At 36.5% G+C, this 17,793-nt stretch overlaps 1 protein-coding gene across 1 annotated transcript; it reads left to right on the forward strand.

Moving 5' to 3' along the window:
• The first annotated feature begins 675 nt into the window (after nt 1–675).
• On the forward strand, nt 676–16,392 carry LOC124532688 (squamous cell carcinoma antigen recognized by T-cells 3-like). The gene is made up of 18 exons (XM_047107713.1): nt 676–882; nt 1,667–1,776; nt 2,054–2,229; nt 2,935–3,106; nt 4,056–4,206; nt 4,609–4,685; nt 4,767–4,872; nt 5,498–5,707; nt 6,120–6,293; nt 7,187–7,298; nt 7,434–7,521; nt 9,223–9,355; nt 10,252–10,543; nt 11,018–11,114; nt 11,188–11,308; nt 12,472–12,704; nt 13,562–13,756; nt 14,921–16,392. Exons 1-18 carry the CDS (start codon nt 778–780, stop codon nt 15,063–15,065), a joined length of 2,697 nt encoding a protein of 898 aa, XP_046963669.1. The 5' UTR covers nt 676–777; the 3' UTR covers nt 15,066–16,392.
• Nucleotides 16,393–17,793: the final 1,401 nt, after the last annotated feature.

The raw sequence follows: 17,793 nt of genomic DNA on the forward strand, positions 1-17,793 counted from the left end.
TTTAAAAATATTTAAATAATATCGTTCCAACAACATTTTAAAAATATTTAAATAATATCGTTTTCCTTTCCTTTTTTTTAAATTTGGGCTGATAATGACTGTTTAAATATTCACAAATATCCAGTGTTTATTCGTTTTTATAAATCAGAAGAAAAAAAAAAATTTGTTGATATTTTTTCTAAATAAACTTTTGAAGTTGCATTTTTGACAAATTTTGAAAAAGCCTACAAAACTTGATAACTCGAAAATGGTTCACTTTTGGATCATGCATGGGTTCAAAATATTGCAAATAGTCACTCCTATCACCTCTTAGCGGATGTTCATCGAATTACCAATAACCCTGTTTATATTTTGTTAAATTCAAACGCGTACAAGGTCGTGGGCACAGCTAGTACAAAAATAATTCTCAATTTTTACTAAAGTACTAAGTTACAATTTTGTAAGAAAACCTATGTATCCGTAATGTTAAATGTAATTCTTGTAAAATATGGATTTTCTTCGTGCTCATTCAGTTGATCGTAATAAGTATATACTATATACTTACCGCTAAATTATACTTTAGTAAAAATTGTAATTGTTTTCTTGCTAGTATAGGTCTGCAACACACAAAAAAATTAAAATTAAAATGGGCTGCTATTAGATTATTTTCACTAGCAATAATGTATGAGTGTCAGATGTCAATAATTGATTTTGGCAGTTTAGGACCGCCATAGCGTTTATATTGTATGTTATCAAACAGTCCAATTTTCTTATTTATAGATCATTTGATCCAAGAATATGGCTATAGTTGAAGATGAAGTTAGAAATGGATCTGAAGAAGAAAACGAAATCGAAGTCGTTGTTGAAGAAGACGACGGTGAACAGGACTCTGATGATTCAGACGTAAGCATTTTTGGATTTCAATTCGATTAAGTAAGGTTACTGTTTCACATTTGCCCGTTTGTCCAAAAAAATTGAGCTACCTTAATTTAAAAAAATGAAAATCTAGAGTCGATATCTTGTATATTGGCAGTTCGTCGTAGATATTAAAATATATAACTAGTGCTTTTGTAGTCTTATAAGAAGTTTCCGTTTGCTGGACTCGAACCACATAACGGTGATAAATAGAAATGTAAATATTTTATTATAATTGAATATAAAAACTCATAAACATAAAACGATACTTAAAATTATGATTGACCTAGATAAAATATCATGTAGGTTTTTAAATATAAACTGTCTGTTGCTTATCCAAACAACCATAGGTTATAGCAGTTAAATATATATATTTTTTTATGAATGTTGTCTCATTATAGAAGCCCAAGTAATTGATCCTCATGCTTCCAACCAGGAATACATTACATATTTATTTCTGCGATTATTATATTAATATAGACTAATACAAATGTTAGAGTCCCTCTGTCTAATCAAGGCTAAATCATTGAGCAATTGCAATTCAATTTTCAAGTTTATTTAGGATTGGTTAGGAAGATCGAATTTTTACGAAAATGTAAAGCTGACATAGTCAAGGTGTAACATTTGAGATATATTAAGCATACTGCTTGAGGCACGCTTTTCTAATACAACATGAAAAATATTTTTTGCAATGCAATAGTTTTTTTCTTTCATGTTATAGCTTATTTCTACATAATATTTGTTTTATTTGTGACTTTTAAAACTGTTACAGGATGATGACGATGAAGAAGCAATGGAGAAAAAAGTTACTGATTTAGAGCAACGGATAGCAGAAGATCCATATAATTACAATGATCATATTGAATTGATTCAGGCTCTCTGGTATGTGTTTTGTGATTGGTAAATAATAAAGTTAGTTGCTCTGTATATACCTTAAGCATCTACATGCTTGCATGCCTATGTATGCATTGGGAATTTTTAATTTATACCTATGTTTGCAATTTTTTATGTAATTAATTTGGTAAGTGTTTCATATAGAATTATTTCCAAGTTATATTTAAATTTTAAAAATACTATTCTTTTTTTTAAATTATTTAGTGATAAGTCATTAATTTTGAATTAAACCAGAATTATTTTAAAAAAATGTAATCCATTGTAGGAGTCTCTCAGAGCTGGATAGATGGCGTGCAGCCTTTGACCGACTGCAACAGCTATCATTATTACGTGCAGAGCACTGGCTCCTAAGGTTACAGACAGAGGAGACTCTGGCACACTCACCCCAGTCCCGGGAACACATTGCTAAACTCTTTCAAGAAGCCACACTAGACTGTTACTGTAAGTTTTAAGTTACTTATATTATTAATATACAAATTTTATTATTTATATTCTGTAGTTACTTAATAATAACTGTAAATATTTATTTTTTAAAATTACATTGTGCAGAAATATATACAGCATAGTCTATAGTTTTCTCAAGAACTTCTTAATTAAAAATAATTATTCAGATAACCAAGTGGGATGGCACATCATTCAGTGTGCCTTCGGCCCCTGCATATTACCTGTTTTATTGTGTTCTCGTGCAATCCTAACAGTTTGCTTTATTTGGATGTTAACTGAAAATCTTTGACCTCTGTCAATATTGACGTAATTTGTTATAGTGGAGAGGTTCGGTCAGACACTAAGCTTGAATTAAATATAATTATATATTAGAGCTGAGATGGCCCCGTGGTTAGAACGCGTGCATCATAACCGATGATTGCGGGTTCAAATCCAGGCAGGCACCACTATATATATGTGCTTAATTGTGTTTATAATTCATCTCGGGCTCGGCGGTGAAGGAAAACATCGTGAGGAAACCTGCATGTGCCTAATTTCATCGAAATTCTGCCACATGTGCATTCCACCAACCCACATTGGAACAGCGTGGTGGAATATGTTCCAAAGCCCTCTCCTTAATGGAAGAGGAGGCCTTATCTCAGCAGTGGGAAATTTACAGGCTGTTACTTTACTTTACTTTATATATTAAACAATGCTCCTCAGCCATTCCGATCCTGAGCGAGTGGTGTTCGTGGTCGCTGAGCGCGGGCGAGGCGGTGTCTGCGCGCGAGCAGTTGGACGAGGTATTGCGGCGCGCCGGCGCTGACCCCCTCTCCGGAAAGATCTTCTGGGACGCTAAGCTCGAACTGGAAAAGGCAAAACTCGAGACTATGAGGTTTTTATTGAGATTGTTGTATCAAAGTAGACAAGCAAATGAAAAACATCTATGATTCTTTTAGGCTGTTTATTGTTATTCTTCAAAATATAAAATTACACCGACTATTATTAGGTATAGTACGACACAACTTAGATGTCGCATCGGCAAAATTCGTAAAACCGATCACATCCGAATTGAGTACGCTATCCCAAATTATCAATATTTATTTCTTACGCGAATATCATCTTTACACAAACGTAATAACTTGTAATATCATATGACCTGATATATTCGTCAATTTGACGCGTCGATTTACATGCACTTGCTATCTCTGACGCGTGAATCTATAGCAACGAATAGCGTCGAATGGCGTGATAGGGAGCTATTTCTATTGGTTTTGTAAATCGGCAGTAATCGGTTTTATTTTCATTCAATTGCATTTTCCGATGCTACATCTAATTTGTGTTGTACTGTACAAATTAAACTACTGCCAGACACTAATATTAACATTTAATGAGTATATAAAAACGTTTCAAAAATCATAAATGGATAATTCAAAGAGGCCTCAAGAAGTTCTGTAACAACAACAACAACAACAGCCTATAAATTCCCACTGCTGGGCTAAAGGCCTCCTCTCCCTTTGAGTAGAAGGTTTGGAACATATTCCACCACGCTGTTCCAATGCGGGTTGGTGGAATACACATGTGGCAGAATTTCTATGAAATTTGTCACATACAGGTTTCCTTACGATGTTTTCCTTCACCGCTGAGCACGAGATGAATTATAAAGACAAATTAAGCACATGAATCAGCGGTGCTTGCCTGGGTTCGAACCCGCAATCATCGGTTAAGATGCACGCGTTCTAACCACTGGGCCATCTCGACTCCTGTTCTGTTCTGTAAACCTCATCGAATTTTCGTGTCATCGTATTGGCCAAAGTGGTTAAAAAGTTGTGCGGTCCGAACAGCGAAGCGGACCCGGACTACAAGGAGCAGCGGCTGCGCGTGTTGTGGTGCCTGGAGGAGGCCGTGTCGCGGCCGCTGCTGCGCGGCGACGAGGCCTGGCCGCCGCTGCAGGAGCTGGCGTTGGCCGTGCACGACCAGGCCTACGTAGACAAGGTACCTCACCTCTCTGTTCTAATATTTGATTAGTTGTTTGAAAGTTAATTAACTCTGTATTTTTTTCATTGAGTCGAGATGGCCCAGTGGTTAGAACGCGTGCATCTTAACCGATGGTTGCGGGTTCAAACCCAGGCAAGCGCCGCTGATTCATGTGCTTGATTTGTGTTTATAATTCATCTCGTGCTCGGCGGTGAAGGAAAACATCGTGAGGAAACCTGCATGTGTCCGATTTCATTGAAATTCCGCCACATGTGCATTCCACCAACCCGAATTGGAACAGCGTGGTGGAATATGTTCCAAACCCTCTCCTTAATGGAAGAGGAGGCCTTATCTCAGCAGTGGGAAATGTACAGGCTGTTACTTTACTTTACTTTTACTTTACTTTCAACTCATTTGCAGGTCAAAAAACAACACGACGCGGCTGTGGAGTATCTACAGAAAATAACACCATTCGAGGACAAATTATTAACTCTAGAGTGAGGACTTTCATACGATTTATATTGTGTTCGTTTAATTTTTAATTTTACGACTATTAATTCGTTGATTTAATTTTTTAGAGACCCAGAAGAGAAATGTAAGGTTTATCTGGAGTACATAGATGCGATAAAAGAATTATCGAAAGAAGATAAATATGCGGAATGCGACAGCAATGGGATACTGAAGGTATGAATGAGTGACGAGAATATCGATTTTCTGCATCTATTATCAATCTAGATGATTGTATAACAAAATGTAATAGTTATAATGAATGCAGAGTCGCCCTGTCTCGGTGGGACAGCGGAGTCCGTTCGTTCTTTTCCGTTCCGTTGTGTAATTTTAAAGATCTAGGTATACATAAAGACAAGTAAGCGATTTCGTTTTCAACCGACTTCAAAAAGGAGGAGGCTATCAATTCGTCTGTATTTTTTTTTATGTTTGTTACCTCATAACTTTTCACTGCGTGGACCGATTTTCATAATTTTTTTTTTTTGTTTGAAAGATAGTGCTTCCAGTGGGGTCCCATTTTAACAATTAATTATTTTTTTTCCGATGATGGTATCCGTATGAAAACGACATAAGTCTTAAATTTGCATTATGTATATGCGCGACAAATAGGTGAATAACTGAAAATCACGTTAACCAATTTTGATGATTCTTTTTTTATTATAAAATATATACTTCAAGGGTAGTTTGGTGAAAGTTTGGTAATGTTGTGAGCATAGGATCCATGACAAAGTAACGGAACGGAAGGGAACGGAACTTCGACTACGAAGACTACTTCGACTACTATAGCTGTGTGGGGTGGCAGGTGGTGTACGACCGCGCGACGTCGGAGTGCGGCGCGGGCGGCGCGGCGGGTGCTCTGCTGGCGGCCATGGCGCGTCTGGCGCAGCGCACGGCGTCGCGAGCCGGCCTGCAGCGCGTGCTGGCGCTGTGCTCTCGCCGCCAGCCACGCCGCGCACTCTTCTGGGTGTTGCGCATGCAGCAGGCCGAGCGCGACGAGAAGGACTTCGACGAGGTCGGTGCACGGACCAGCCCGGCCGGAGCCTAGTACGACACAACGTAGATGTAGCATCGGCAAAATTCGTAAAACCGATCGCATCCGAATTTAATACGCTATCCCAAATCATCAATATTTATTTCTCATGCGAATGTGGTCTTTGCACGAACGTAATAACTTGTAATATCACATGACCGATATTCGTCAATTTGACGCGTCGATTGACATGCACTCGCTTTCTCTGACGCGTGAATCTATAGCGACGAATAGCGTCGAATGGCGCGATAGGGAGCTATTTCTATTGGTCGTGTAAATCGGCAGTGATCGATTTTATTTTCCATTCCATTGCATTTTCCGATGCTACATCTAATTTGTGTCGTACTATACGTGATATTTTTGAATACCGTATCGCTGACCTGAGTCTTTGCAGGTGAAGTCGATATTCGAGTCGGCGCTGTCGAAGGGCATGGAGTCGTACAAGCAGGCGGAGTCGCTGTGGCTGGCCTACTTGGAGTACACGCGGCGCTGCACTGACTTCGACGACCCCGCGCTTGTGGAGCGCCTGCGCCGTTCGTGCCGACTCGCCTGGGACTCTCTAGCCGAGGTGAGAGACTACGAACCAATATGTTTATTTTTTTATTATTCTAGCGGCAAGATACTATGGCCGTTTTGACACATTAAAAAAGTGATGTGAAATGTAAATTTATTATCGATATAATATATTCAAATCGTTGTTTTTTGCAAGTAATTTATTTCAAGTTTTTGTTGCAAGTAGTATCTGATTAAAAGGTTTAATAAAAAAATATATAAAATAAGTTTAAGTTATATATAACTAAATCAATTTAAATCAAAAATTGGGATTAGAATGAATAACTTTATAAACACATTGCATACCAGAAATAAATTGATACAAAAAAGAAACCAAAAACACTAGTGGCTATATTTAATCGGAGTCGTCCATACTGCTGCTTTTACTCTCACTGCTATCGTCACTCACATTAATTATAAGTTCATTTTCTAAAATATTATCTATTTTCACATTTATTTCATAATCTTTCTTTGTTAATTTAATAGTTCTATTTACAACCTTTTCCCATTCTTCTTTAGTCATAAATTTTATGACTAACTGCACGTCACTATTGACAATAAAGAACAACAATTTGCTCCTTTGATGTAATTATTTATTAAATACGAAACTTCATGAGCGGGCAAACGTCAAAACGGCCATCATAGCGTGCCGCTACTATAAAATAAGCCCAGTAGAGTCTCCCTGTATCATAAAAAATACGCATACGTAACCTTGCTAATTAAGATCATGTTCTTGATGCCTGTAGTGCGAAATATAAGTGGGCACGATGATATCATTTGCGCTACGATACATTGCGTTTTAACAAAACAAACCAAGTTTATCGCCTCCACTGCTGTCTTCTACTTATTAAGTATAACAACAACTACGATTCGTTGTGAGAATGCTTATTGTGTTTTTCTTTTGTGCAGGCCTGGGGTGAGGAGGCGAATGATTGTGAAGTGCCTTTATTTTGGGCGCGACTTGAATACAAAAGAATAAAGGATCCAGTACAAGGGCGAGAAATTTTTGAAGAAATATTCAGTAAGTAATGGATATAATTCAAATGTCTTATTTTTTTTTCAACGAAAAGTCGTAAGATCTTTGTGTATAACACCGTGTAGTGATATTTGTATTGTAAATGAGGTTCATTTAATAAAGTAATAATTTCTTGTCTAGAATACGGCGAAAACAAAACCCTATCCAAGTACTGGGAAGCTTTAATTCATCTCGAAATGACGCGCGACCCACCAGCTTCCGAGCGCAGGTTAGTTACTATTGGTTATATTCCTCGAGAAACAAATGTATTTTTTTGTAGGAGTGCGATATAACGCACTCTTTTTTTTTAAGATACCTTCTTAAGAGCTGATGAAATTTGTACATTTCATAACATGGGTTGTGTAGAAGTAAGAATTATCTTATGTGTGTCTGCGATAAGTATACCGTATTAAATAAAATAATTACATAATTAAGAAATTAACTGTTATAAGTCTATTCATAGGGATTTATGAATTTGTTTAACAGAATAGTTTCAGTCTTCTCGATGAGGATATCTGACAGCCCCCTTCCATTTTATTTTCTTATTATCTATTAATCATGTCAATTTCATCGCTTAACTCCAGCAGCTTTATTTAATTTTTATAAATTTTATGGGATACATTTATGTATATTGTATATTATTCCATTCGAGGAAGAAGTAGCGCTAAACAAATCATGCTTTTATATATTTCATGTGCCTCTAGCACCGCTAAACTAAGCTATATATACATTTATTGTTTAATATATTCTTAAAGTAGACATAGATTAGATATAATACAACGCTATTCGATTTTACTACTTTTATTCTTACTTTGAATTTTACATCCAAACTTTTGATAACTTCGGCGACATCCAAAATGTAATTTTGTCGCAAATCTGTAATGCATTTATAATCATAGATTATTGTGGATCTCGACAGCAATTCAGTGTCAAATTTGTTTTGTTTTCTCCTCCGCTAAAAAAGTTTGGAATTAATACTTGATTTCTAGGAGGATATATTATACATATATAAATAATTGTATTTAACTAACATGACTTTGTATTTTTAAATGTTGTAAAAGAGTAACCACTGCTTCTTGCCGGTTCTTCTCGGTAGAATCTACTTTCCGAACCGGTGGTATTTTCACTCAATATAGTTGTATATTTTGTTTATGTGTGTACAGTCTGAAGAATACCTTCGTCAGTTTTCAAATTAATTCCTTTATCAAGTCTTAGACTCTTAGTACCTTTTGGATCTATACATCAAATTATTGCGTCATCTAAACATCAACATGATGTTGATGTTTAGATGACGCAATAATTTGATGATTTTTGTCATACTCATTGTCAACCTCCATGGTCGAGTGGTGTGTACACCGGTTTCATGGGTACACCACTCTGAGGTCCCGGTTTCGATTCCCGGCCGAGTCGATGTAGATTACCATTACTTTTCTATGTTGTCTTGGGTCTGGGTGTTTGTGGTACCGTCGTTACTTCTGATTTCCATAACACAAGTGCTTCAGCTACTTACATTGGGATCAGAGTAATGTATGTGATGTCTCATATTTAAAATATAATATCAACAAAATACATGTTGTCGTTTTTTTTTTTTTTTTTATTTAAAATACAACATCCACAGGCTCGCAGATGCCCGTACCTTTTTTTACATTTTATATTCAATTACATTTTGGCGTTTTATATTTATACTAAACATCAGCAGATCTTCGCTGGAAATCATTTTTGTCGTCTTCTTGGGAGACGTAGCACACAATGATTTTTTTTTATTTTTTTATTTATTACATGTTGTCGTTTAAACATACAACACTACATTCTCAATCGGCAAAACAGATTATTGCTCATACTGAGCACAGGAAAGTAGGTCTTAAGGTAAGGTAATAGGGAACCTTTTCTTATGCTGACTGTACATTCCATGTCTGATGCGGTGGCGCAGGCTGCGCGAACTGCACCGGCGCGCACTGCGCAGCGTGAGCGACTACCCGCCCGCCGTGGCGCGCCTGTGGACGGACTACGAGCGCGACCACGGCAAGCTCGCCACCAGCGTCGAGTGCGCGCAGCTCTGCGAGGTACCACACACTGGCCCAATGAATCTAATGTGTCAAAACTCAACAGCAGCCTGTAAATTCCCACTGCTGGGCTAAAGGCCTCCTCTCCCTTTGAGGAGAAGGTTTGCAACACATTCCACCACGCTGTTCCAATGCGTGTTGGTGGAATACACATGTGGCAGAATTTCTATGAAATTTGTCACATGCAGGTTTCCTCACGATGTTTTCCTTCGCTTCACGAGATGAATCATAAAGACAAATTAAGCACATGAATCAGCGGTGCTTGCCGGGGTTTGAACCCGCAATCATCGGTTAAGATGCACGCGTTCTAACCACTGGGCCATCTCGACTCTTGGTCAAAACTCAATAACTAAATATTAATTAATACTTTTACATTCACTAGTGAGGTTTGTTCGCTGTTTTAGCGATAAGGTCGCCTCTTGTGCATCTTTCTGAAACGTGATTAAACACTAACTCAGTCAGTAACTTCTTTGTGGGACAATGTATATGGTTTTACAACAGGATCCCAGAAAGCGTTCAAAATGCCTCTGTTGCCAAATTTAAAAAAATATTAAGGAACGCTTGTGTGTAAAAGTTTATTATACAATTAATGAGTTTATGATTGATAGCACACCTTGAGAATGAAACTATCGCCTGGCTATTTCATTTCATTTAACTTGTTTATATAATACATGAGACCCAAAAATACCGCTGAGTTTCTTTTGCCAGTTCTTCTTAGGTCAGGGTATTTTGTTTTCCGAGCCGGTGGTACTGTTTCAATCGACCATCAGTAAGAAAGTGTAATACTTTTATATTGAATAAAGTAGTTTGAGTTTGACTGTGTTAACTAGTCTACAAGAAAGAGTATTTTGATTTGATTTGATTTACACAGGGTAAAATTTAGTCTATGTTGGTAGGAAAAACTTGAGGAGTGGCGTCAAAGTTACCAAGCGATGAAGGAGAAAATGATGGGTCAGAAACAGAAAGGGAAGCAAGCGGCGAACAAGAAATCAAAGGTCGACAGCAAAAAGAAGAAGGACGAGAAACCGACCAAAGGGAAGAGAAAGTCCGACAGCTCACTTCAGTCCAGTTCTGAAGCCAGTGAGGTGAAGAGAAAGAAGGAAACGGATATGGAAGTAGATGGCGAAGAGGACAGGGGGGGCGACGCGGGGGGAGGGGTGAAACGGTCACACGACGACGACACAGAAGGTAAGACTGACGAAAATGCAAACTTTACATAATGACTGATCTATTTAATCAGATTGAATTTCTGAGGTCAGCAGGAGTAATCCTTCGTTCGATCTCATTCCGAACGCAGCTTACCAGCCCATTAGACTATGAGATAAGATTTTCTCTGTATATACAGAGAAATAGAGAGAGAGAGAGAGAGAGAGAGAGAGAGAGAGAGAGAGAGAGAGAGGAAATAGAGGAAGGAAGGAAATGAGAATTAAAAACACTGCAAAATTATTTTTCATTAAAATGTTAAGATTTAGATGTAATTATACTTTATTAGGGTCATGTACATTTCCTGGAATATATCGTTGATTTTTTCAAAGATCGGAAAAGTAGGTAGTAAGTTGACGTTACCACAATTCTATACTTAGAAAACGGGTACGGTTAGCTAAGGGTACCAAACGTTACAAGATACCGTAAGTTATTTATATATTTGCATGTTTCTTTTAGCGGCAGATAACAAGCGGCAACGAAGAGACTCGTCTACAGAAATCACCGGCGCTGGGAGAGAGGCCAGCACTTTATTCGTCAGCAACCTTGACTTCAAGTGAATATATTAATGCTCATTTTAATTTTAATCATTAAAATTGTCAATTTTCTAATGTTCGATATATTTTCAGAGTAAATGAACAGAATTTGAGGAAGAAATTGTCTGAATTTGGGGACATTGTTTCATTACGAGTGAAAGCCGGCGTCAAAGCGTTTGGTGGATCAATTTGTTACTGTCAATATAAGTCGCCGGTAAGCCAATCTTTCGTGATTATAAAAGAATAAATAAATATTAGACATTATCACATACATTACTCTAATCCCAATGTAAGTAGCTGAAGCACTTGTGTTATGGAAATCAGAAAGAACGACGGTACCACAAACACCCAGACCCAAGACAACATAGAAAACTAATGGTAAGCTACATCGACTCGGCCGGGAATCGTACCCGGGACCTCAGAGTGGCGTACCCATGTACACACCACTCGACCATGGAGGTCGTCGTCGAAGTTTTTAATGGACTTCAGTTTTATAAATATGACAATTTGTCGAAAATTTAATTGCTTATTTCGTTACTGGTTTTTGTGATTGATTGAAAAAGAGTTTCTTGCCGGTTCTTCTTTCATCTATAATAGAATCTACATTCCAAACCAATGATAAATTTACGTCTGACACAATTCTGTTATACGATGATCTAAAAGGGTTCGTAAAAGATTACTTTAATAACAATGATATTCTAATAAACAGATATGTTATACCCATACTAAACAACAGAAAAAAGTGTGCCGCGCCGGGGACCGTTTATTTTACATTTCGTTACAAGTAAAAAGGATAACTTGATAAAAACAATAAGTGAAAGAGATAACTAGATGTTTTAATTACGCAAAACGTATTACTACATAATTATGATGTATTATAACGTATTACTGGCATAGTTATGATGAAAACGATTAAAGGCAAACGTCCCAATTAGGACGTTTTCTAGTCTTCACTTTTTCCGCATTCATGACATATCTGTTTACTAGAACATCATTGTTTAATAAAGAAAATTTTATGTTTTTAAACTTTCTTTGCTGAGCATAAGAGCTGAGATGGCCCAGTGGTTAGAACGCGTGCATCTTAACTGATGATTGCGGGTTCAAACCCAGGCAAGCACCACTATATATATGTGCTTAATTGTGTTTATAATTCATCTCGTGCTCGGCGGTGAAGGAAAACATCGTGAGGAAACCTGCATATGTCTAATTTCATCGAAATTCTGCCACATGTGCATTCCACCAACCCGCATTGGAACAGCGTGGTGGAATATGTTCCAAAACCCTCTCCTTAATGGAAGAGGAGGCCTTATCTCAGCAGTGGGAAATTTACAGACTGTTACTTTACTTTTTTACTTTACTTTAAACTTTCTTTTATAGGAGTCAGTCGAGAAGGCTCTGAAGGAAGACAGAACTCCGCTGGACGGACGACCGATGTTCCTGTCGCGGTACTCGTCGAAGAAGACGAAGCCCACCTTCAAATACGCGATGACCGTCGAGAATAACAAGCTCTTCGTACGGAACCTGCCCTACTCGCACTGCACTAAGGAGGCCCTAACGGAAATATTCGATAAGTTCGGCAAGCTGAAGGATGTTAGGATTGTCACCTTCAAGTGAGTCAAAAATCAATGTCAAATATTACTCTGTAGGACTTTTTGATAATCTTCCCCACATCAACAACAACAGCCTGTAAATTCTCAGCGCTGGGCTAAAGGCCTCCTCTCCCTTTGAGGAGAAGGTTTGCAACACATTCCATCACGCTGTTCCAATGCGGGTTGATAGAATACACATGTGGCAGAATTTCTATGAAATTTGTGACATGCAGGTTTCCTTACGATGTTTTCCTTCACCGCTGAGCACGAGATGAATTGTAAAGACAAATTAAGCACATGAATCAGCGGTGCTTGCCTGGGTTTGAACCCGCAATCATCGGTTAAGATGCACGCGTTCTAACCACTGGGCCATCTCGATTCGTTTCCCTACATCAATTACTTCAAAACCCGCCTGGATAGAGCTACACTATTCATGATAGTAGTATTTGTGTGAACAAATAAACAAGTTGTTCAAGGAAGCGCCATTGTCGCGCACGTTACGTACTCTCAATGTCATAGCAGACAGGGTGGATTTTTTTTGTTGCAGCCTGAGTGAACTCACAATAATTGCTGCTTGGAATATATCATTTAGAAAAAAGATAGTATTATATTATAACATAGATAGTATTATATTATAACATAGATAGATATTTTAAAAATTTTTGTTTAACATGCTGTAATATCGAATTGAGACAACGTCCTGCAATGATATGTATACAGTTTTGCATTATAAATAAATAAATCTTATTTTGTAAGGTTGGTAGCGCATTGTCAAAGTATTGCCAGTCGGCTAAAAATGTTTATATTAAAAAAATATATTTATTACCATTAAATTTTGGTAACGTGCCTTAATATATAAAATTTTGTTCCCTCCACAGAGACGGCAAGCCGAAAGGTCTGGCGTATGTAGATTATGAGGACGAAAATTCAGCAGCCGAAGCTATAAAGAAGACCAACGGTCTGCTCGTAGCGGATAGGAACATAGAGGTGTCGGTGAGCGCTCCGCCGCCGAGACAGGAACCTTCCACGAGTGCCATTCTGGGAATCCCTAAGAGGGATACAGGAGGAGGAATGTAAGTAAAAATCCTAGATTCAGATGGCAACTGTTTTCTTCTTTTATTCAATGTTTGATTACTTAAGGGAGCGATGATTGCGGGTTCAAACCCAGGCAAGCACCGCTATATATATGTGCTTAATTTGTGTTTATAATTCATCTCGTGCTCGGCGGTGAAGGAAAACATCGTGAGGAAACCTGCATGTGTCTAATTTCATCGAAATTCTGCTACATGTGCATTCCACCAACCCGAATCCCTTATCTCAGCAGTGGGAAATTTACAGGCTGTTACTTTACTTTACTTTTTACTTTATTTAAGGAAGCGGAAACTTCTGTTCGCAAATGAGTTAAGCGTTGCATAAAAATTCTCAAGTAGAAACTTTTTGCTATAACACATTCCAACATTGCATTTAAATTCAATATGAACTGACATATTCTTTATTTAAGCTCTTGTAAGAATACCAACACGTTTTTTCTATTTTATTAGTTGATCATTGAAAGATCCTCTTATGTCTGTATATGTCACAGTAAGATTATAAAATTGCTTAGATAACAATCTGTCTCGTCAGATTACAAATAAGCGAAAAATAATACGTTTAATTTCAATCATATGTCACAGTTCACAATATTTCGACAGTTTAAAATCTGTCTCGTCAGATTGTAATTTAACGAATTTTGTAATCCTACGGTGACGTATAGATTACAATGGAATAACCAATTGTGTAATCGATAAAAATATGAACTATTATGAGTTATACAGTTATTAAATATGGTATATTAACCATGGTTTTTATTTTTAGTTGGTGGAGCTCGATATTTCGATATTATCTACGAATGTCTTGTTTACGAGAAAATTATGAGATAAGATCAATGATATTCTAATAAACAGATATGTTATATCCATACTAAACAACAGAAAAAAGTGTGCCGCGCCGGGGACCGTTTATTTTACATTCCGTTACAAGTAAAAAGGATAGCTTGATAAAAATAATAAGTAAAGGGATAACTAGATGTTTTAATTACGCAAAACGTATTACTACATAATTATGATGAAAACGACTAAAGGCAAACGTCCCAATTAGGACGTTTTCTAGTCTTCACTTTTTGCGCGTTAAGTACATATCTGTTTACTAGAACATCATTGGATAATTATACATATATAATATTATACATTATGTTTCAGGCGACGAACACAACTGAGCAGTTTTATACCAAGGGTGCTACAAACCCCGTCGACGAGTAAGCCCTCTACTGGAAGTCAAAGCAACGGGGACACGAAGCGGCCTCTCAGTAACAACGACTTCAAGAACATGCTCCTTAAGAAATAAGTGCAATTATACCTAAGATTTTTCACTCGCGACGATGATAAACGGTTAAGTATTTAATAAAGACCAATCTTAGGGTTAAATTTCACTATTCAGTGAACCTTTGCCTATTATTTAATATGGCTTTAGTCGAAAGACAACTTTAAATAAATAAAAAAGGATGCCTGCGTGGAGATTTGTTGATGTATGCAGTGTATCTTTGCATATAATTACGATATTGACTTAAAATTCATACAAAAAGATTGCTTGAAATAAAACGAATGTAAATTAAAACATACAAAAACTGTACGATGATTTTCTATGTTCACGTATAAACATATAAGATTCTCGTTAGCTATTAAAAGGTAACCGTAAGGTAAAGCAATTAAATAAGGTAAACGTCAATTATTATTTTTTTTTTATTATTACTTTATAAGGATTGGACTACATAAGAATCAAAATAGATTACAGTGTTGCCAACATTGCATACTTAACCAAGTCTTTCAACGACCATGAAGGTCCAACATGTATATATTTTCAGTACAGGCATACCGCTGATTAGTAAATTTGACCCTTCGACTTATTTTCGGGTGCTTTATATTTTGTACTCTGTGACGCTTGTAATATACTATATTGCGGATATTACTCGCAAATTACCAGTGGAGATCATGGCATACTGATTATGAGGAAATTGCAACATCCAATGGAAAATATACTTTTAGTATTAAATATATGTGTTCATTAAAACATACTTTTGAATATTTTCGTTAAATATGTGTAACTTGTTCTTTCACAGTTGTGTCGGAAAAGCTGTAAGATATTAATTTCTTTTTGTGTATTTGTGACTGTTATAGATTAACTTTGAACAAAATTAAAATTGTTATTTTATTTTAATGTAAAAACTTGATCGTGCGAAAGCAGCCGAAAATAAGTTTCAATAAGTGCAAAGATTCTAAGATCTGTTCTTCATATCAAATGCACAACACTCGTTAGAGAGGTTTTACACAACTTAGATGTAGCATCGGCAAATTCAATAAAACCGATTACTGCCGATTTATACAATCAATAGAAATAGCTCCCTATCACGCCGACGTATGAAATTGACGAATACATTAGGTCATATGATATTACAAGTTATTATATGTAAATATCACATTCACATAAGAAATAAATATCGATAATTTGGGCTAGCGTACTTACTTCGGATGTGATCGGTTTTAAGTATTTGCCGATGCTAGATCTAAGTTGTTTCGTACTATAACTCGGAGACTGGCGAGCAAGTACTATTCCATATTTTATTTAAGACGTACTCATAACTGACAAAATCAATACCTTCAGTAAAAATACCCTCACTAATTTTATACATGCATTACACCATGATTTGTTTACATACTGATGTGTACTCGTACTAAGTTTATGAGTAGGGTCGATAGGCATAATACACGTCATAATCAAGTATACATTAGTGTATATACAGGAGGTCAAAAGGCAACTAACCCTATATACGTCTATGTACTCATTTATATACATCCTCCTACAAGTAAATGTAAATATTGTGCTGTCATCAGATTTACATTTGAACAATTACTCAGTGACTAATTATGACCGATTTTTTTTTTAATCTTCTTTGGTGTCTGTAATTACATGGAATGTTTTATTTTCCAATTGTTATCTCGTAAAAATAACGCCGAGTTATATAATTATAGCGAGGCATGTTACAACAAACTTCCTAAATATGTAACAAGATTATTTTTTTATTTTCCAAAAGTGTAACCGATTTGTTGGTTGACCTTGGTTTTGACGGTGTTTTGTAAGTTTTGTTGAGAAAAAAAAAATGTTGTTTTGTATAAGTTATACGTGTATGTCAACGCTCTGTGAAAGCAAACTTTTTTTACTTTTATTCAAATTCTAACCTGCAACGCGTTACATTGATGAATAAAACTTAAGTATAAACTGTTTTAATATCTGCTTTACTCATTTCCTAATACGTCGTAAGTGACAGCGATAAATAAACGCTTAATAAGCGAATGAGCTTTAAGTACCCTTGAGATTTTGCAGCAAGGGCGCTTATTTCCCTAGTGTAGGGCCCTTTGTGTATATCTTTATCTATTTTATTATTATTAATGAGAGACTAACTTTGTACACTATTTTTTGTTTAAATAATTGATAAATATTGGATTCACATTCCATATATGAAAACTCATATAAACGACTAAACCGACAAAAAATCTGTTAAGTTTATTTATTTATTCTTTATTACACCCAACTTTAAAACTAAAAATAACATTTTTGATACACAAAAGTGTGCAACACACACACACACACACACACACACACACACACACACACACACACACTGTACACATGAGGTGCAACAGGCGCCCTTATCGCTAAGTAGCGATCTCTTCCAGGCAACCTCTGGGTAGAGGCTCAAGTTTATAAAGAAACTGGTTTTTTTTTATGAATGAATAATACCGATTGTTAATAGAAATTTGATGATAACTTTGCATTTTTTGGATATGGGATGTCCCGGCTTAGGAAATAATTTTCAATAATGTAATTATATAGTTTTTGATCTCATCGAAACGGCCCCGAGACTCGCTTTCAGTGGCTGCACTAGACCAAATGTGGACGAAAGTATAAGAATATGAGCTTATTGTAGTCTTAATTCTTTTGAGCCTGGGGTTACCCAATGACCAAATATTTTCATATTGAGTATTTGCATATGAAATGCCTGTATATGATTGTTCAT

This window comes from Vanessa cardui, chromosome 10 (genome assembly GCF_905220365.1).
Source record: "Vanessa cardui chromosome 10, ilVanCard2.1, whole genome shotgun sequence".
Lineage (NCBI taxonomy): Eukaryota > Metazoa > Arthropoda > Insecta > Lepidoptera > Nymphalidae > Vanessa > Vanessa cardui.

Bases quoted from the DNA above. Each gene is read 5' to 3' on its own strand.
- LOC124532688 (XM_047107713.1), top strand. From the start codon at position 778: ATGGCTATAGTTGAAGATGAAGTTAGAAATGGATCTGAAGAAGAAAAC. The intron at 4,873-5,497 runs GTATGAATGAGT...GTGGGGTGGCAG, and splicing joins ACAGCAATGGGATACTGAAG to GTGGTGTACGACCGCGCGAC. The intron at 12,705-13,561 runs GTGAGTCAAAAA...TTCCCTCCACAG, and splicing joins GTTAGGATTGTCACCTTCAA to AGACGGCAAGCCGAAAGGTC.